At 41.3% G+C, this 20,942-nt stretch overlaps 1 protein-coding gene across 1 annotated transcript in view; it reads right to left on the reverse strand.

Annotated features, from left to right (window-relative positions):
• Window positions 1-1,750: 1,750 nt before the first annotated feature.
• SESN3 (sestrin 3) overlaps window positions 1,751-20,942 on the reverse strand; it is a 77,702-nt gene continuing 58,510 nt past the window's right edge. The window contains exons 7-10 of the mRNA XM_074956923.1: window positions 14,341-14,459; window positions 11,994-12,184; window positions 6,096-6,240; window positions 1,751-4,601 (exon numbers count right to left, since the gene is read on the reverse strand). Coding sequence (XP_074813024.1) covers window positions 4,515-4,601; window positions 6,096-6,240; window positions 11,994-12,184; window positions 14,341-14,459 — 542 coding nt within the window. The 3' untranslated portion in view covers window positions 1,751-4,514. The remainder of the gene's footprint in view (window positions 4,602-6,095; window positions 6,241-11,993; window positions 12,185-14,340; window positions 14,460-20,942) is intronic.

A 20,942-nucleotide genomic window follows, 5' to 3' on the forward strand; every position in this document is an offset into this window, starting at 1 on the left:
TTCTATTCAAGCATCCGCCCACTGCTCTGCCAATGCATCAGTCCTAATCTGGGACACCTCTGCTATTCTTGTCCTACATGTCTCCCATGCCTAAGGGCTGTGTGATTTTGTGATGTGTACAGCTTGCCAAACTCTTTCACTTGGGAAATATTTCTTGATTTAAACCTTCCAGAAGTAAAGAAACTAGTGGCTGCACCACTTAGGATGGGGTCTTTCCCTCTAATTTAAAAGCGGATTCTGAAAAATTTGACTCTTTTGGCCAGGTCTTGTGGTTGGCAGCATTTGTATGCCACAAGCAGATCAGCCAGGGCTAAGTTTCATTTACAGATGGTTGATCCATTTCCCTCTCTTATTTATGCACTAAAGTCAACACAAAGTCACAAAATGGGTTTTGGATCAGGCCCTATGAATATGAAGCCCCGACACAGGCTAAATGCCCACTGAATCCAAAGGGTGCTTCGTGCAAGTGGAGGCTGCAGAATTTACCCCCTAGAAGACAAGAATCTAAACTGGTCAGTCTGAGCACATCTGTTAAATGCATGTACTTATGATGAACAAATGCATAAGCAAGAGAAAGGGATGTCAAGATTTTGCTCTACAAGGGTACATTTTGCTCTACAAGGGTAGCAGCCTACAGATTAAGATCTTTTGAAAAAGTTAATAGAACATATGTATGTCAATAAACCAATGCAAATCACACTATTACTTTAATATCCAGGGAAACTGATTTCTACCCTATTAACTTTTGGCAACTGAATACCTTTAAAAATCTGGTTCAGAGATGGAGATAGGAACCTATTGGGATTTTACAAAGTGCCTAGGTACCTAACATCCATTGAACACAATCGTAGTAGGCACCTAATCTGCGTCTTTAGTTGCCTAAACTCCTTTAAAAATCTGGCCCTTTGTCCTTTTCAATTTAAGCCTTTTTTATTATTAAAAATCTTGTTTTTCTGATTTCTAATCTGCCTTAAATTTACGGTAACCCTAAATATGTAATTTTTAGATTTGTAGCTGATTTTGTAGCTCCCTTTTGCTAAAACATTGAACAAAATTAGGGTTTTTTTTTTTCATTTGTTTTTTAAAAAAAGCTGACCGGCTGGCCCAATTCTCCATAAATCCCAGCAATATTCATGGAGGCATCCTATATACTAGAACTGCAGCACCATGGATCTTGATGGGTATAAGTGAACTATAGAAGCATTTCAAAAATTAGTTCTCATGGGACTCTACAACAGTTTGAATCACCTGCTGTTAGCATAAATTGTTGTTTAAAATGAATCCTACTATTATATGACTACAATCCCATGATGTTCAATTGTCAGTTTTATATTCCACAGAATACTGAGCTAATGCAAATGGCTTTTCTAATTTGTACTTTCCCCACTTATTACAGACAAGCAATTTCTGAGAGTATCGTTCTGCATCTGACGAGAATACAAAATACTTTTAAAATGCTCTTAAGGTTAATAAGCACTCCAATCGCATAAAAAAAGCGATTCCCTATTTACAGCATTTCCTACGATATGTGGTTAGTCATTACCCCAGTGAGCCAATAGTTTCGGCCTTTTCTTCAGCAGACAGGAGATGATGCATTTGTCTTTTTACCTTGGTGAAGATTGGGATTTTGATGACTAAATGTTAATGCTGGTAAATATAAACCCCAGCAGGGGAAAGCAAAAAGTCAATATCTGTGCATATACTCCCATTAAGGTACATTTCTGACAAAGGAAGTTTACAAGCAATGAAGTTTGAGGATTCACATTCACACGTGCATTTTTTTTTTTTTTTTTTTTTTTAACAGTTGCACATTTAAGTTTGGCACAAAGTGAGCCTAAGGTGTAGGTAAAAATATACGGTATAATCGTATACCTTTAACACCTGTCCTGAACAAACATCTATATTTTAAAAATATCACATTTTGAGTATAAAAGCTAGGCTATAAATGATTATACAGTAAGTTCAATACTCTGAAAAAGTGGAAAACAGCATTGTTACTTTTAAGTTTGCATTTTATATAGAAAAGTTACAGCAAACTAGTTGTCAAATGACATTTCCCCAACATGGAATGCCATGCAGGCCATATTAGATTAGATATGACACCTTCTGAAATCAAGTTTTGTTGTTTTTTTTTTTTTAAACTGATTCACTATGAATAGATCAATTCATTTACAGTTTATGTATTTCAAAATCTAATCACATACTTTGCTGAGAAGGCAATTCAGCTGGAAAAGTAAATTCTATAGCGAAAGATTAAAATAAAGGCACTAAAGTTTCCACAACTAACACTCAAGCTACTTTAAAATCCTTATATTTCAGAAGAGGAATTAAGTGGTTATGATAGTTACCTAAAACTAGTTTCACCTTCGTTCCAAAACTTAAACTGTTCTTGAGAAATACCTGGCTTCTCATACCAAAGGAATTTCACTGTACAGTTCCCGTCACTTAAAGGCAGAGTTACTAACTGAAGAACATCCTTACCAGATATAATTGTTACAAGCAAAAACTCACTAAGTGCAGCCACTATAGTTAAGTTGAAAAAGATTATAACAAGTTAAAGAAGTCAAATTTAAGGTTATGCATATCAACCTCTCACCACTTTGTCTGAATAATCTTTGTAGTTAGCTATATGAGATAAATAAATCTTATTTATGCAATGTTTTATATAGGAGAGATTCTGATGCAGTTTGATGGGTAGTTTCTTATCTTGGCTTAAAAAAATTAGTAACTTCTTTCTCACAAGGCTTTTTATGCAAATAGACTGCCGTCCAAAAGTGCAGAAAAAGTGTATTTAAATGTACAATCATTTAGTTTTCCAATCTGGAACAGACAGATAAAGCAAAACCTCCCAACATGTGGTGTCACAGCAAGTTATTAAGAGAGGGAAGGAGGAAGAAAAAAACTAACTTTAGTAGCATACTGGTCCATGTTTGTTTTCCCTCAGTGAAAGATGTAAAAATATGACTACTATGTTAAAAAAGCTATTCTGCAGTCTTCAATGGAAAGGCCTTTTTACATCTTCTACAATTCAGAGGAACTTTAAAAAACCTAACCAGTTAATTTCTAATACATGTAAAAGCAAAATAAAGTCACCCTTCTTACAGTGAAAACAAAAATCAAAACAAAAAGATTTTTAGCAAGGATAGCTGTGTCCTACTGAGAAAGCTTAAGCATCAATTTAGGCACTTCACTGGTTCATTAACACAATCCAAAGTAAAGCTATAAACACTGAAATGTTGGCTCTTAAAATCAGTCTAGTCAAGCAACACAAAATAATGCAAAAATGTGACATTTTTGGCAGCTTATTTCTTCCCTTCCCCAATATTACCAGTTGTCCAAGTAAATTTTATTTTGTGGCTGCTTTGGCATTTAAATATCAGATTGCTCAAGCCATACAAGCTAAAACAAAAATGCTAAGCCTTGGACAAAGAAATTGTTTTAAAATTTCTTTATGGTTGTATAAAAAGGGCACTTCAGTAGCGACATACTAGGGAAAAGCTTGCTTTCTTTTTAAATATTGCACTTTTCTTTTGTTCACAAACATTGATGCATAGAAACACAATTTTAGCTTTGAATATTGAAGTGTTCAGACACTATGAATGAAAAAATTCTAGGAAATAAATTTCTATAACCTATTAGGAAAAGAAGAGGTATGATAGCCTTCCTTAATTAAAAAATGCACTGGAGAAAGGAGAGTGCAAACATTTTTTTTTGGTCAGTCTCTGTATTACGTTTACAGGCGCCAACTAGGTGAACTTGCAAGAAACACTATGATGCGCATGCATGTTGTAAAGAAGATTGAGGGTGACTGTCAGTAAGACAAGATTATTCATGATTGAACCATAATATGTACAACAAATGGATAATTATGAAACCTCTTCTTTTGGAAAGAGGAAAGGAAAAAAACAACTGAATTTTGCATTTCAGTAGCATTCTGTAGAATTTATCATGATTAATGTCACATTAAAATGTGGACAACGTTGGCATTATATTTCACATCACCTTCAACTGCTGTAGTAAAACAGTGCCTGACAAGTAGTCTCCAGGAGATAAAGAATCCAGTAGCCAGTTCAGTTTAATACATCACATGCTTCTCTCTACTAGCGTTAGGACATTGCATTAAGATCTCTTAGAACATCCAAAAAACCTTTGCTGAATTCCACTAATCTGAAAAATGATTGCTGGAAAAGATAAACACTTTTTTCCTGTGTTTAAGAACAAAGCGCTAGAGTTGAGTATAACAAAACTAGTTTTAGGATTTTGACCAGTATCCTGAAATCCAACCAGAAAAAGTAGTGCTCCTCAGTGTTATTTTTGCTATCATTAGTAATGTTAAGCATCAAGAAAATAAAACACGTCATTGCACATTACAGCCGCCAAAAACACGGCTAAACTTTGACACTAGAGATTTGAGTAACTTGATGCTACATCACATACAGCTTCTGGTGTGTATCTATTTCAAAAAGGTCTTTACATATCAATTAAACTTCCTTCGCCCCCTCCAAATTGATACTTCAGGTCAAGTGACGAGTTATGGCACGAAGGGCATATAGAAGTTCTGCTTGCATACGGGCTTCCATTAGAAGTAGATTTAAGTGGACCTATTTGAAATTAAAAAAAAAAAAATTAGCCATTTAGTTCACCATTACATATCAACAAGCAGAGGCATTTAATCACTTAATTATCTTACAGATTTAGATTTTTGTGCCAAATGAAAATAGCTGCATCACTTCTCTCTACATTCTAGTGCCACGTACTAGACTGAAGTGTTGCCATTTCTTCTCCAGATGGCTAATATGCCAATTTTATATGACATTCTGGACTCCCAGGTAACAAGCCTTAATTACTGCTTTAAGCAGTGTTCCATCTGCTTTAACAGAAGTCACAGCAAAACAATGCTGTACAGTAATGGAAATCATGACAGAAGACTTACCATTCACCATCACTGTAAGCATTATACTCTGAGGACTAGATTTCTGTTATCAGTATTATTATCAATCCACATGCCACACACCCTATGTACTATCTGAAGTCAACTGTCAAATAAATGCAACCTCAGGGACGGCAAATTATTCCAATGAAGACTGAGGTTGGTTTCAGAATGACATTTACTTAACAACAAGGAACAGAAATGCACATATCACTGCCCACTGCTTTAGCATCTGGCCTTACTGCACAACTGTCTCAGGAACTTCTAGCAGCACGTCTCCTGGTACAATGCTGGGGCATTGGCATGTATCCTACCCAAGTATTGACCAGGTCTGTTCTGGCTTAACTGATGATATGAGACCATAACAGTTATAAATAAAAGGAAGATCAACAATAGCTTTATCCTATCTTATCTATTACAGGTCTTTAAGAAAGCCTGCTTGTATCGAAGATCTAATCATCATGATTGGAGGCATCTACAGTAGAAGTTTAGAGAAAGAACAAATAATGGGCAGTATTGTGTGTCATCTCAGGAGTGCAATTTTTATGTCATTCCTGTTTATTGTATCATGCACAAGACATAGTGGTCACAGGCACAATATGATATTTTGTGTAATATAGAGCATAATTTGTATGCCACTCATACTAAAAAGGCATACAAGTATTATCAATGCTTGGTAGTTAACTTAAAAATAGTGTGTATGTATACACACACACACACACACACACAGATGTATATATAAACAATGTATTTTACCACTGAAAAGCAGTGTAGATACAAGTTAATTTATCTTCTCTATAAGAATCAAGTAGTATCAGAACAGTTGACTACTTCACGATTTCCAAAACTGCCCATTTTTCTATATGCAGATCTATGGATCTAGCTTCATGCAGGAGTCACTAGAGACTGTCCACGGTGTGCTCATTATGAAAATGTTTTGGCAACAGTGACATTTAATATTTATTGAACTAACTTGTAAGGCTCTACTGTACAGTATTTAAGTTAATTCTTTAAGTTTTTTCTTTATTGTTAAGAAGGTTAACTCTAGTACACACACACACCCACCCACCCACCCACCCCCCACCCTTTTGCAAGCCACCTTATTATTTGCATTGTTTACATAGCACAGGGCATCTTGTGTAATGTTTGGCTATGAAACACTTACCTTCTCTGAGTGCTTGAACTGACGCCAGTAACTATCGTACATGCGCTTGGTAGTTCTCTCTGGGTAGCAGGTCACTGTCTTAATGTAAACCTTCAGGCTGCGTTCAAGTAACTGATTAACTTCCCCATAATCATAATCATCATACCTAAGCAAAATAAGGCAGACTGAATATTTTGTCTGGACCCACATGGCTTTTTAAATTCTAAAACTACACGTATTTATGAACTGAAATACTAGAAGGAGCGGTTACTTATCTTGTATAGTAACTGGAGTTGTTAGAGATGTGTTACCCTATGGGTGCTCCATGTCAGGACGTGCGCATGCCTGTGCACTTTTGATAAGAGATTTTGCGAGCTATGTCTGTCCGCAAGTCCATGCTTGCACCCCAGACACCCTCATGCTCTGGTACGAGAGCATATGGGGAGGAGGCAGCAGACCCGCTGCCAGGCCAGTTCCTTCTCAACCATGGAAGTCCAGTGAAAGACTTTGAGGCAGAGAGGAAGAAGGGTGGGAAGTAGAAAACCCACAGGGACACATCTTGAAGAACTCCAGTTAGGCTCCAGGAACTTCTCCTGTTTCGAGTAGCGTCCCTATGGGTGTTCCACATCAGAAAATTCATGAGCAGTACCTCATTTATGGAGGAGGGTGCTGAAAAGGCGGATTCAGTAGAACAGCATCACTGAAGCAACTTCAGCTCTGCAAGTCGATACAAGAGCATAGTGCCAGGAAAACGTGTGTACTGAAGACCAGGTGGCTGCCCTGCAGATGTCAAGGATAGGTATGTTTTTCAGTATGGCTACAAAGGTAGACTGAGCCCTGGTGGAATGAGCAATAACTGTGTGTGTGTGTGTGTGTGTGTGTGTGTGTGTGTGTGTGTGTGTGTGTGTGTGTGTGTGTGTGTGTGTGTGTGTGTGTGTGTGTGTGTGTGTGTGTGTGTGTGTGTGTGTAAGTAAAAAAAATCGTACCTCCTTTCATGGGTTCTGCAGTTGAGATGCAAAAGCCTGGGTGAAGCCCTAAAGGGCCTGGTCTTATATAGGTAAAAAGCAAGGACTCTTCTTATGTTCAGTGTATGGAGGCTCGTTCCTCCTCTCAAACAGTGAGGCTTGAGATAAACACCAGCAGGTGAATCTCTTAATGTGGAATTCTGGAAAACCTTAGTCGGAAGGGAAGGTGTGGTCATAGCGTCACCTCGGTCAACAGAACACTGTATAGTGGAGTCAGCCACCAAGGTTCCAAGCTACCATCACCTCAGTCAGGGGGCAGGACATGAGGAATGAGGTCTTAAGGGATAGATCAATATTTGCCATAGGTTCGGCTGGGTGTCTTCTCAGCGCATTGAGAGCTAAGCTGAGGTCCCATGATGGAGTTGGTTCCTTGACAGAAGGGAAAAGGTTAAACACATCCTAGCAGTTGGAGGCATAGTGGTATGGTAGGCCTCCTGTGGCTCTAGAGCAAGAAAATTCCTGGATGGCACTGATGATGAAGAAGCTTTGTGCCTGGAAGAGATTCAACGTCCAAGATGTAACCCTGCAAGCTGATGACTGCAATGGAAGCTCTGATCAGGATGTTGTTCAGGAAAGGGTCCCTGCAACCTGAGTCTGGCTATTATCACCACCACCATCTTTGTAACAACCCTGAGGGCAGAGGTCAGGCTAAATGGGAGTGTTTGCTACTGAAAATGTTTTCTGAAGTTTCCCCCAGGATAGGGGTGACACTGTAGAGGACAAGGTCTCCATCCAAAACTTCATTTTCTTCATCCATTTGTTGAGCCTTTAGAGGTCAAAAATGGTTGATAATCCCCCCACACACATGCCTGTGCTCTTCTGTAGAATGCAAAAAAATGGATTAGAACCCAGAGAATCTTTCTTCTGAGGAAACACACTCCGTCAGTCCCATGTCCAGAAGAGGAGATGTTTTGTTCCAGATCAGATTGTGTTTTATGAGGTCATTGGAGCTGGATGAGTGGATGAAGAACAGATGGGGTGGTGACTCTGGCTCATTGTTTCCTTGATGCACTTGTTTGTGGTTGATGAAAACCATTTATCTAGGAAATGGGAAATCCTGTCCCTTCACTTCAGCTCTGGGCAGATGCCTATCTGATATTTAACATAAAGGGGATTTGGGGGCTGAGGTCCCTCTGGACTTGTGCCTCAGACCTTGATTCCACTGTTTTCCCTTGGGGAATCTGTTGTCCCTTTGCTAGTATCTCTGAGAATGGGGAGAGAAAGGACAGCCTCTGTTTGAAGGTTGACTTATAATTCACTCCTTAGAGAAAACTTAGTGGGAAGGGACAGTGTGTTTGGATTTGCCACACTCTCAGCCACCATCTTCTCCAATTTTTCTCAAAAAAAAAAAAGGGGAGCCTGTAAGCTTGGCTGAGCATACAACCTGCTTAGATTGAGTATCCATCTTCCAAGGTGGTGTCTGGCTGGAAACCATGGCTCAGGCTGAAAACCTCATTGCATCCATTGAGGCATCTGCTACAAATGCTGTTGCTAGCGAGACTAAGGTGGCATCAAAATCAGGGCGATCTCTGTCCTTAAGGGCTTTGAGATCTTCTAGCCAGGAAAGAGATGCTCTTGCAAAGCAGGTAGCTGCCAGGGATGCTTGGAGGATGGTGGAGGTGGCTTCAAAAATCTTTGAGAGTGGCCTCCATCTTTCTATTTGTGGGTTTTTGTGGTTTCCTTACAGTACAACTCCCCTGATGAGGGACACTACTGCAGCATCAACCTTCAGTATCTCAGCAATAAAGCCTTTTGGTTTTTAATGATATATCGCCTCAGGTAGATCGTATTAATATGCTTGCCCTTATCATGCTTATTCCATTCATCCCTATCACTTCCTCAAAGAAGAAGTGAAGGGATACTGCAGCACCAGGAGAAGAAGATTCTGAGGGAAGAAACGTACTCTGAGGCTTACTCACAGGGGCTTGCTCAAGTTTCAGAGCCAGACAGTTCACCTTCCTCAGTGGTGATGGAGGATGACTCATATCCTCCTGATTTTTTTGGGATGTTTCCCCCTTCAATCCCCCCTTTTTTTTTAATTAAACAAAAACCTTTTTTGGATGCTTTAGGAGCATGGACACTCAGCTGTAGCTTTGGTGAGGCCTTTTGTAGCTTGCCTTTCTTAGGGCCTGGTGCTCTCTTGAGATGTCTGCCTCAGAATCCTCCACCACTGCTTCCTATTCCCCCTGGGAGAAGGGTGGGGACTTGCTGTCAGAACCTCCTGGTCAGCTTGAAAGAGAAGAGCTGATTAGAAACCCTGTTTTCTTCCCAGGGTGCTCAGGACCCACTTTATCATGGGGATTGGGGGGGCGTGATGGACACTTGTGGTCCACAAGCCTCCCCTCTTTGTTCTGCAGGGGTCCTCCAGGACTTACCCCCCTAGTCGAATGGTCTGGAACCTCTCTGCTCTACTGCAGGGTTTCTGGTCCAAATTTTCCTTGTTGAAGCTGTGGCTGCCTTGGTGGGCAGGGAACGATACCTGCTTGTCTGACTTGCAGCCTTGGGACCTAATGCAGTTAGGGATGGAAGGCTGGGCATACCTCACCATGTTTTAAGCCTGCGAAGGCTGCCTCACAAATAGAGCACTGCTTGGATTTAACCTGGTGCTTTTTTGGTTGCTCTCCCATGCCTGTAAAGGACAAAGGAGCCAGCAGAGAGACACTACAGCAGAGGCTCAGAGAGAGTTAAGCCCCCAAAAAGTTAACTGATCCAGGGAGGAGAAGGAATGCTGAGGAGGGAGAACACTGCTCCCCACTGCCCAAAAACAGGGCAGAAAAAATTAAAATAGAAGGAAAAGAGGTGAGAGCAAAAGAAACCACCATTGTCTACCTGCTCCTGCAGAGTTAGAGAATCTGGCAGCAAGTAGGAGCAGACTGTACAACGCCAAATGCTTATCTTCAGAGAGAGAAATCGGCTTGATGTCCAGAATTGTGGGAGACACCGGGCTGCAGAAGAACCCTTTTCCAATGAATTTTGGAGGAACAGGTTTGATTAACCCCAGTGTTAGGAATTATATTTTCTATCTCAAATGATTCTCATGAGAGGGGTCCCTGAAGAGGGAGGGAGGAAGAAGTTGGGGGTGGGTGGGGAGGAGCACACTGGATGGAGTAACCTGTAGAAACTATCTTCAGAATTCACCTGTCTGAGGTGATGAGCTCCCAGGAAGGTAGGAAACGGAAGACAATCCCAGTGGGGGGAGTGGTAAAGAGGGGAATACACGCAGTGTAAGATGAGGAGCAGGACAGAGTTTGTAACCCTGGACCAAAGGTTCGAAAACCAGTTCTTTCAAGAATGTTGCTGACTGGAAGGCTATTGTAAGGACAGCCCTTTTTCTTCATTATCCTGGCTTCTTTCTCGGGGGCTCAGCCATGCTGGGTAAGACCGTTGAGCCATCTGCAATTTACCGTACTTTCTCTCTTTGCCACAAGCGTACAGATGCCCAGAGATCATAGTGTCGCCCAAGAGTCTTTAAGAGAACAAAGAGACCCTGGCTTCACTAAACGACTTGGGTCCTTCAAAAGAAGGTCCTTAACTGTGTTTTCTACTTCCTGAGGCAGACCAGAGGATTGCAGCCAAGAAACTTCTGTAGCCATGGAATGTTGCAGCTATATCGGTGGCATTGAGTCAGGCCGGGAAAGATTTCTTGCTGATTGTCTGGCCTTCTGTTAGGAGGGCTTGAAATTGTTCCCTCTGATCATGTGGCAGGAGTTCAATAAAAGATGAAAACTTGCAATAGTTTGTAAAATTGTCTTCTGCTATCACGGCTTGGTAATTAGCTACTCTGAACTGCAGTGAAGCAGAGTAGCTCTTGTATCCCAGAAGGTCCAGTCTTCTGAGCTCTTTGTTGGATGGTGTTGGGCAGAACCTGTTATCTGTTCCATTTAATAACTGCCTCTATGAACCAGGGAGTTGGGTTCAGAATGGGATGTGAAAAAAATATTCTGACCCTTTGGCTGGGAAGTAGCATTTTCTGTCAGCCCATCATCACATAGGCGGTATAGTAACTGGAGTTTGCCACACAGATGTCAGCTGAACAAGGTGGGCAAGGTAATTTTGCCTGCAGCAGATGTATGAAGAATGTCCAACAGGGAATGCTGGTATTCTGGTGTTTCGTATAATGGAATATGCAGGGTTTCTGCCACAGAAAGGTCCTGAATGGCCTTGAAATCATAAGCATAAGATAGTGGGGGAGGCAAAATAAGAGAAGGGGGTTACACTCCCCCCCCCCACAAAAAAGCACAAACAGTGCTAAAAAAACAAAAAGAAAGAATATACGGAGAAAAGAAAGGATAATTGTGAGAGAGGTAGCAAACTGCATAGCTAGCTAACAGACACAGCAATGTTCCACCTCAAGCCATAGGTGGTTGAGAAGGAACTGGAGTGGCAGTGGGTCTGCCTTCGAGCTATATACCCCCATACCAGAGCATGAAAGTGTCTGGGGCGCAGGCATGGATCCATAGACACTGCTGACAAATCACTGATCAACAGCAAATGTGTGTTTGCACCTCCTGTCATGGAGAACCCATAGAGACACTACTCAAAGAAGAACAAAAGTTACTCAGTTCCTAAGAGCCTTTTAAATAGTGTGCAATTTCCTTTTTTCCTGAACTGACAATGTTGTCCATGAGTTCAGAGAAGACATATTTCTGTCAAAATATCAATCCTAATTTAATTCTGTAATACCAATTCATTTTTTTTAAATAGAGAAATTAAGTTATACTACCACCAGTATTTGTACCAATTTCACTGCAGAAAAATTTAAAAGCCACAGACACCAATTTTTAAACACTGCTTTAGTGCGATCAAAATCTAAATGTGTTCCTGTCCCCAAGTAAATATACTTTGCTTACATGCTTCCAAATACACTTATTAGACAGGTGAATTTGTTACATACCTGATTCCAAACATACAGTGAACATAGTTAAATAAAGCTCTTCTCAACATGGTTGTGTCAACATCTTCGTGTGTAGCCATAGTGTTGTAGGTTAGATTGTAGACCATCCGAAACTTCTCATCCAGGAGATGCCCAATATCAGAATAAAGCCTGTTCACAAGGGAGAAGCCATGATTTTCCCAGGTATAGTCCTGTAAGAGCACAAAGAAATACACCAGCGATGCATAAATATGCAAATAGTGCCTTCCCACCTGATCCTCCCTCTGGTTTCTTCCCCAGTTGAAGATCTTGTTCTCTGTTTTGTGTCTCATTCTGCTTTATTAATTCCCCTGCGCGTCCGTCTGTCCCCACCTCCAAATGGGGTATTTTAATCAATAAGTTTTCCCCGGTCAGTTCTGCTTTAGTCCTTAGGTCCTGCAGATTTGGTTCAGACTGGAAAATATTCACACTGATATTATTCAGAGACTGCTGCGTTGGAAAGCTACGAGTCAGAGTGGAAGCACGGGGATGTGCTGTTCCTTAGAGACATGACTTCACTCTTGCACCAAGGACGGAGGAAAAGAGTTAGCTGTTTGAGAAACGCTGCCAGCTGTGCCTGCGCAGCAACACTTTCACAGGCTACTACTTCAAACATAACCTCTTTGGGCAGGGATTAGCTTAACCTATGTTCATGAAGTGGCTAGCGCAATGAGGCCTTGCTCCATCACTGGGACCTCTGGATGCTTCTGTAATACAATTGTTACAATAGAAGATATGATTTGGGTAAAAGGTCTCACATTCTACCACCACTCAGCTAGGAAACAGTTAAACAAGTTAGCTATTCTGGAGAAGGTGAAACTTTTGAAGTTGGAAGTCAGTAACTGAAAATCCTTGCCTGTACGCAGAGACATTTCAGTTTCAGTGCAACCTTCCATAAAGCTCTTCTGAAGCAGTGCTGTACATGTCTAACGTTGACTCAAGTCAATGACAATTGTCAGCCTTTTCCCAGAGGAGCCTTCTAAAGTTCACAGAAAAGGTCAGCAGTATCTTTGATCTCAGACACAAACTTTGCCTTATCCTTGTCCACAATACACACCCAAGGTGGTGTTTGCGTCACCTACCAAAACCTGGTTTATTGCAGCATGAATTCATCCTGATCAGCACAGACTGTTGTAAATCTAAGGGCTTGTCAACACAGGGAGTTATTCAAGAATAGCTACTGTGCTTTAAATTCACATCCTACTTTAATCCAAATTAACTTTCAAGTGTAGACTAGCCCTAAGTATGTCTGCTGACAGGAATCGTGACTCCTTTGCTTTACCAAGGAATTTTTTTACACCTATTTTGGTTTGTCTACACCTATTTTGGTTTGTTTGGCTCTGACATGGTTCAAGATTTTCCCATAACTTGCAGTTTATTAATATTAGATTCCCAGGAGATCAAACTGACTTTAGTCAGTGATCTGCTCTAAACACCTAGAGCTGTCCCTATTTTTTTTTTAAATTTGTATTGCAATAGTACATAGGAGTCCTATTCGTGGATTAGGGCCCCACAGTGCTAGGCACTGCATGGACATAACAAAAAGATGTCCGTTACATACACTTGTTCTGCTAACACAACAGAAGACCTAATACCCCCTGGCCTGAGGTTTACAATTAATAGAGGGTGGGCTAGTCACCCAGCTGAAGCGATGGAAGCCTCATTTGAGATATTTAACAGTTGACTGAAAAAAATGCTACAAATATAAAAATATACCATAATGAGCAGTTATTTACCTGGGCTATGTCTACACTTAAAACACGACAGTGGCACAGCTGCAGCACTGCACTTCAGTAGAAACACACTACAGCGACTGGATGGGTTCTCCCATTGCTGTAGGTAATCCACCCCCCTGCAAGGTGGTAGCTAGTTTGAAAGAATTCTTCCATTGATCTAGCACTGTCTACACCAGGGGTTAGGCTGGTTTAACTATGTGTCTCAGGGGTGTGGCTTTTTCAACCCCCAAGGGATTTAGCAATGGCAATCTAACTTTTCAGTGTAGACCAGCTCTTGATCCTCTACTTGGACCTGGACATTTAACATGGATGTCCTTCTACTACTACATCTTATTTTTCCAGTAAAGAGAGACTTAGGGCATGTCTGCATGAACACTTGCTGCAAAGCAAGCTGGGGCATAAATCTACAGTACAGCAAAGGGCACTAGGGAACTTTTAGCATGCAGCAGCACAGTCCACACAGAGAGTTAGAGCAAGGTATGCTGGTGTGCTATAGATTTGTGCCCCAGCTTTCTGCACAGCAAGTAGTCATGCAGACCTGCCCTTAAAATGTTGGGGTTAATTTATTTTAAAAAATAAGTGCATTTAAGTACCTGAGCTCGGAATGTTGGCAGATGTTCTTCTCCCCGCCTGGCAAAGTCTTTGTACCCAAAACCAGGATCTTCGATATAGCGGGAGACATCCGACGTGGAAACCATTTCATCATCAAATGCTGAGAAGGACAGCAAAATGCTGTGTTTAAGACAGATAAGTATGGAGGCCGTTGTAGCCTTCTGATCCTCTCCCTCAACAAAGACTACAAGGCGCGCTGAACACAATATTTAAAGTTTGCAACTAATTCTGTGTACAAAGAAGAGGATAACATGTTGGTGTAGGAAGAGTATTAGGAGAATTTCAATCAATTTCCGTTCAGTTTATGATATTACGTTTGTGTACATTTGTCAATGTAATTCATAGTAATTGGCTTGATTTACTTCGCACCAGTGTTTCAATTTTTTATTCTTAATTTTGCAAGTAAATATTTAAATTTATTCTTATACTTCTCCCTTTTTCAGAGATTTTCTAAAACCCTTCATTGAAACAATGGGCAAGATGTTTTTAAACAGATTGCAGGCTGGGATGAGGGAGTGAGGTTAGTAACAAGAAATCCAGAAAAGAGGAAGAGAGGAAGATTGCAATAGTAAAGGTTTGAGATGACCTGGGAGTGGATCAGTAATTTATTTGTTAGAATAGGGAGGAAAAGTTCAATTTTGGAGATGAAGAAAGAAAGGTTAGGACCTTAGTCATAGCTTGGTTGAGGGGGTAGATATCGAAGATGACCCTAATGCTGCCTAGAGAGTGTTAGGAAGAATTAAGGTGTGACTCAATTAACGGGGAATGGAGATAGCACAGGGCTTGGGAGAAAACACAAGTTAAGTTTTGACTCTACTGAATTTGAGATTACAGCAGGCTATATAAGACTGAAAGGAGTGGTATATCTTACAGTACTGTTTATAACAAAAAAAACTTAAGTTACAACACACAACTGTAGTTCATGTTTTTCTTCCTATATACAAACTAGCAAAGTGTTAAGAGAGCACATGCCATAAAACAAAACACTTGTGAGCTGTGGTAAGCATTCATACAGATTTAATGAGGGGCATGGGTCAATTAACTAAACTAACTAACACTAACTAAATATAGTAAAGAAAGAAAACACTAAATATGTACATGGACAAGTGTTCTCACAGACAAGTGATGAGCACAAGAGGAACAAGGATTCCGACCATGCAGCAGTAAGAGGAAACTGAAAGGGGCATCATCCCACACAGCCTCATAACTTTGCCTGCACCACGAGGCTACGTACAATTGCATGTGAGGGCCAATGAACATTGCTGCAAAACCTTCCAGCTCCAGCACATGGCGTACATGCACACCCGTGTCTGGAATACATATAGGGACCATCATTCGAAGAAGAACTAAATCATACAAGACTTGGCTTGTAGATACCAATTCAAAACTATATGAAAGCAGTGAACTCTACAGTTCATCAAGATCCAGGCTGAACTTATGCCAAGAGTTACAGTAACTATGCATCTCTGAAGAGCTCCAACAATGTGTTACTAAATGAGGACAGGTTCTCTAGCAGGAATCAATTTATCTCCACTGAACAAACAGGTGGCTTGATTGTGTAACTACCTTTACAGGAGTTGATTACCACATAGCTGACTGCATTTGACCCTGATATTAAATCTTGGCTCACTTCCACATGAACTGACAGAAAAATTGCCAGATGTCCACTGTTCACACTTAAAACAAAAACAGTTCATCTAAGAATCACAGGGATGCTTTATCTTCTTTCTGGCTCATTAACTAATCAAGACATAACTGTGTAGGAAGAAACTTGCATGGCACCTGCCCTAGGTAATCACCCCTGAAGATTATTTCAAGTTAGATTTAATTCTCATTGGTTTACAGTTTGTATTTTCCTATTTGCTGCTTCCTGCAGCTATAAGACTTAAACTCTAGCATTAGAGTGTTTTAGTAAAACCATGGGAGTCTCACAGATCAGTACCTATGAAGTACCCTTTGAAAAAAGAAAAAGCTAAGCTAAGAAGCATAGCATCTCTAGCCGTCTTCTCTTACTACAGTTCCCAAGAAATACCAATACAGTACACCCTTGCCATAATGAACCTCTAGGGATCCAAGCCATTTGTTCGTTATAGTCAGCGGTTTGTTATAGTGAAAGAGCCCTGCTGGGGCTGTGGTGGAGGGATCCAGAGACCAGGTTCGCTTTAGCCCAAGGTTTGTAATTGTGAATGGTGTTATAGTGAGCATCTACCGTACCACACTGTGACGATCTGTACCATTATGTTCACCCCTTTTACAGAAACTACGGTGTTAGGATATAGACATTCAGGCCTGTCTGCAAAGGCCTGTACTTTAAGAATTTAGGTGTATTCTTATCACTTGGCTAGTTAGAGGTATAAAAGAAAGAATCAAAATCACTGTCTGCCAGTGTAAGGTCCTTCTCTTACTGTGACAGTCTGAGGCCCTGTTCTTAGGCTAAGGCCTCTGGCTAAGCAACAGAGGCAGCCATAAGCTGGGAAGTGACCGGTCACATCCTCACATTCCAAACTAGTCACATTGAAAGAAGGTGCTACTGGGCTGTTAGGAATACACTCCTGTCCTGATAATGCCTGTCACCTCCAGAGAAAGGGAAGTGCCTAGAAGATGTAAAAGGAAACTTAGTTTGATAGCATCCTGTCTGGCAAGAACTCACTTATCAATAGCTGGGATGTGAAATCCTCACTTCTGTATTGTTTTGTCATTATAGTTCCCACCTTGCTATTGTTTGCCTGTATAATCTCTGTCTGGTTCTGTGATTGTTTCTGTCTGCTGTATAATTAAATTTTTGCTGGGTGTAAACTAATTAAGATGGTGGGATATAATTGGTTACATAATCATGTTACAATATGTTAGGATTGGTTAGTTAAAATTTCAGGAAAATGATTGGTTAAGGTATAGCTAAGCAGAACAAGTTTTACTATATAGTCTGCACTCAATCAGGAAGTGAGTGGGTGGGTGTGGGGAGGGGAAATGGGAACAGGGAATGGGGGTGGGGAAACTGGAATCATGTTTGGCTAAGGGGGGAAATGGGAACAAGGACACAGGTGTAAGGCTTTGTGGTGTCAGAGCTGGGAAGGGGGACACTAAGGAAGGAAACTGGAATCATGCTTGCTGGAAGTTCACCCCAATAAACATCGAATTGTTTGCACCTTTGGACTTCGCGTATTGTTGCTCTCTGTTCATGCGAGAAGGACCAGGGAAGGAAGTGGGTGAAGGAATAAGCCCCCTAACGTACGGGGATGTGAGTGATTGCTGGACCCAGACTAGGAAAGAGTCTAGTCTGTAAAAGAAGCTTACTGGAACATCTCTGAGGGTGAGATTTACCTGCATTTAGTTTCCTACTGTATTAGGCTTAGACTTGCGTGTTTTTGTTTTATTTTGCTTAGTAAATTTACTTTGTTCTGTCTGTTATTACTTCGAACTACTTAAATCCTACTTTTTATACTTAATAAAATCACTTTTTGCTTATTAAATTAACCCAGAGCATGTAATTAATACCCGGGGGAGCAAGCAGCTGTGCATCTCTCTCCATCAGTGTTACAGAGGACAAAAATTTATGAGTTTACCGTGTATAAACTTTATACAGAGTAAAACGGATTTATTTGGGGGTTTGGATCCCATTGGGAGCACTTCTTAAGCTGTTTTCAGTTAAGCCTGCAGCTTTTGGGGGACGTGGTTCAGACCTGGGTCTGTGTTTGTAGCAGGCTAGCGTGTCTGGCTCAACAAGACAGGGTATTGAAGTCCCAAGCTGCCAGGGAAAACGGGTTCAGAGATAGTCTCAGAACATCAGTTTTGGCAGTTCACAGGGGGGTTTCCATGATCCAACCCATCACAGGTATCATTTGAAAACTCAATTTGCTGATAATTGTCCAAGTAAATTATATGGCAACATTGTAATAAAGTTATAAAATTCTACTGTATGACATTACTGAGGCATGTTCCAAAGTTCAGAAAAGCAGGCACAAACCAGTTCCTTAGAGATAAAAGGCAAACTGATGCCTCAGCCAGGTGTGAACAAAATCAAATGGACTATCACCTGGTTAAAGCAGCCATTCTCTGGCAGGAAAAGAGGGTGCGAGCAAGAAATTTACACCTTGGAAAAGGAACAGCTGGTGGTTCCTACCCACAGACTTTCTGTCTCTTGAACCTCAGCTGGAGATCATTCTCAAACAGGAGGAAAATGTATGAGAGTGGGAAACAGACACCAAGTGACTCCTCCCTTTCTCTCTGCCCACGGCATTCAGAAGTACAAGGAAAGACATATGGGACTGGGGAGAGGGGTCCTAGCTTGTATTGTGCAAGAGAGCGTTGGGCAATACAAGCAGCACACTTCTGGGGACAAGTCTACGACTGGGAATTTGCTGCTGTTGCTCTGCAATATAATTCAGGAGTGGCTGGCTACAGCATTCACAATACAGCTGGGAGTAATCTACATGCTGGAGGTTGTGTTGTTAGCAGTCCAGGACTGGTTGCTCTCACAGTGAAGCAGTGTAAAAGGCACCCCAGGTTGGAGAATTGAGGGGACACAGCTGTTAAACAGTCCAGATTGTATGCTGGATAATGTCACACACGTTATACTCCTCAGGGAATTCTGCACCACTGTGCACACGCATATTTCACGTGCCATGCATATTTTTAATTTTTTCGCAGAAAATAGCTTCTGCTGAAAAATTGATGCAATTCCATCTTTTGCCCACCAGAGGGCACTGTGGCACAGGCAGCTGCTCCTGGCAAGCCCCAACCAGCTAGGGAAGAGAAAGAGCCTGCCTTTTTCCACAGTGCCTGTTGGGCCAGGTCAAGAGACAGGGGATACAGGGAGACAGACAGCATGCGGCTGCTGGGAGGATCACAGACAGGGGCTCATAAGGGCTAGTGGGAGAGGACAGACTGGGGCAGGGGCTGAATGGGAATGGAGGCGCAGGGCCACAGAGTGGAGGGAGGTGCAGGGCCACATGGGCATAGTGGAAGAGGTGCAGGGCTACAGGGGGAAAGAGGATGGCTGAGTGGGGGCATGGAGACACATGGGAACAGGGGGTGCACGGACATATGGGGATGGGGTGTTGTCATAAAGGGAAGGGTAAACACCTTTAAAATCCCTCCTGGCCAGAGTAAAAATCCTTCACCTGTAAAGGGTTAAGAAGCTAGGATAACCTCGCTGGCACCTGACCAAAATGACCAATGAGGAGACAAGATACTTCCAAACCGGGGGGGCGGGGGGGAACAAAGGGTGTGTGTGTGTGATGCATTTGCCGGGAACAGAAAGGAATGGAGTCTTATAACTTAGTAAGTAATCTAGCTAGATATGCGTTAGATTCTGTTTGTTTAAATGGCTGAGAAAATAAGCTGTGCTGAATGGAATGGATATTCCTGTTTGTGTGTCATTTTGTAACTTAAGGTTTTGCCTAGAGGGATTTTCTATGTTTTGAATCTAATTACCCTGTAAGGTATTTTACCATCCTGATTTTACTTTTTCTTCAATTAAAATTCTTCTTTTAAGAACCTGATTGCTTTTCCTTTGTTCTTAAGATCCAAGGGTTTGGGTCTGTGTTCACCTATGCAAATTGGTGAGGATTTTTATCAAGTCTGGTTTGGGGAGGATTTTGGGGGGAAAGACATTTCCAAGCGGGCTCTTTCCCAGTTATATATCTGTTAGACGCTTGGTGGTGGCAGCAATAAAGTCCAAGGGAAAAAGGAAAATAGTTTGTACCTTGGGGAAGTTTTAACCTAAGCTGGTAAAAATAAGCTTAGGAGGTTTTCATGCAGGTCCCCACATCTGTACCCTAGAGTTCAGAGTGGGAAGGAACCTTGACAGGTGTCTGAGTGGGGGTGGAGGGACACATGTGAACAAGGGGTGCAAGGACACATGGTGCACAGAGACACAGGAGCAGATGTGCCTGATTGAATGGGAGAGACTAGGGGTCAGCTAGGGTCTGCACAGGTACACTCCCTAACAATCCTTCCCTGCCCCCTGCAAAAAACCTGTTCCATATTTTTCCCAGCCATACACAAACAACCCTTCAAGTTCATACCCAGGCTCCTTCCCAGCAATTACTTCCCTCTCCTTCAGCTCCTCCGTTACCCCCAACTCCCCCAAGCCTCTGCATTGCTTCTGAGAGGTCCAAAAAATATGGTTCTGTTCTGTAGTTTAAATGAATTATTACTTAAAGAGTTCTGTATTAAATATGCCTAGTTAAGGAATCTATTTGTCAAAAAATGTTTCCTGAATCTTTTTTGTTGTCCGTATTGTTACAGCCATACTTACTGACAGGTATTTTGAAATAAAATTACCAAAAAAATTGAAACTGATGTGATTATATTGTGTTATTTTGACAAATAAAATATGTGGAATTTTAAAATTGTGTGCAGAATTTTTAAGCGCAGAATTCTCCCATGAGTAATGTGAAATAGACTTCAGCTATTCCTTGTCCATGGATGAAACTATTACTCTCAGGAGTTTAAAAAAGAGAAACATAGCAAAGCAGACTCCCCAATTCTGAAGTTTGAAGGATAACTTAGAAATAAATTAAAAATGTTTTATGAAACCATCACAATACAGGAAAGGGCTATAGGATAACAAAACAACACC

The sequence above is a fragment of the Natator depressus genome, chromosome 1, assembly GCF_965152275.1.
Source record: "Natator depressus isolate rNatDep1 chromosome 1, rNatDep2.hap1, whole genome shotgun sequence".
NCBI lineage: Eukaryota > Metazoa > Chordata > Testudines > Cheloniidae > Natator > Natator depressus.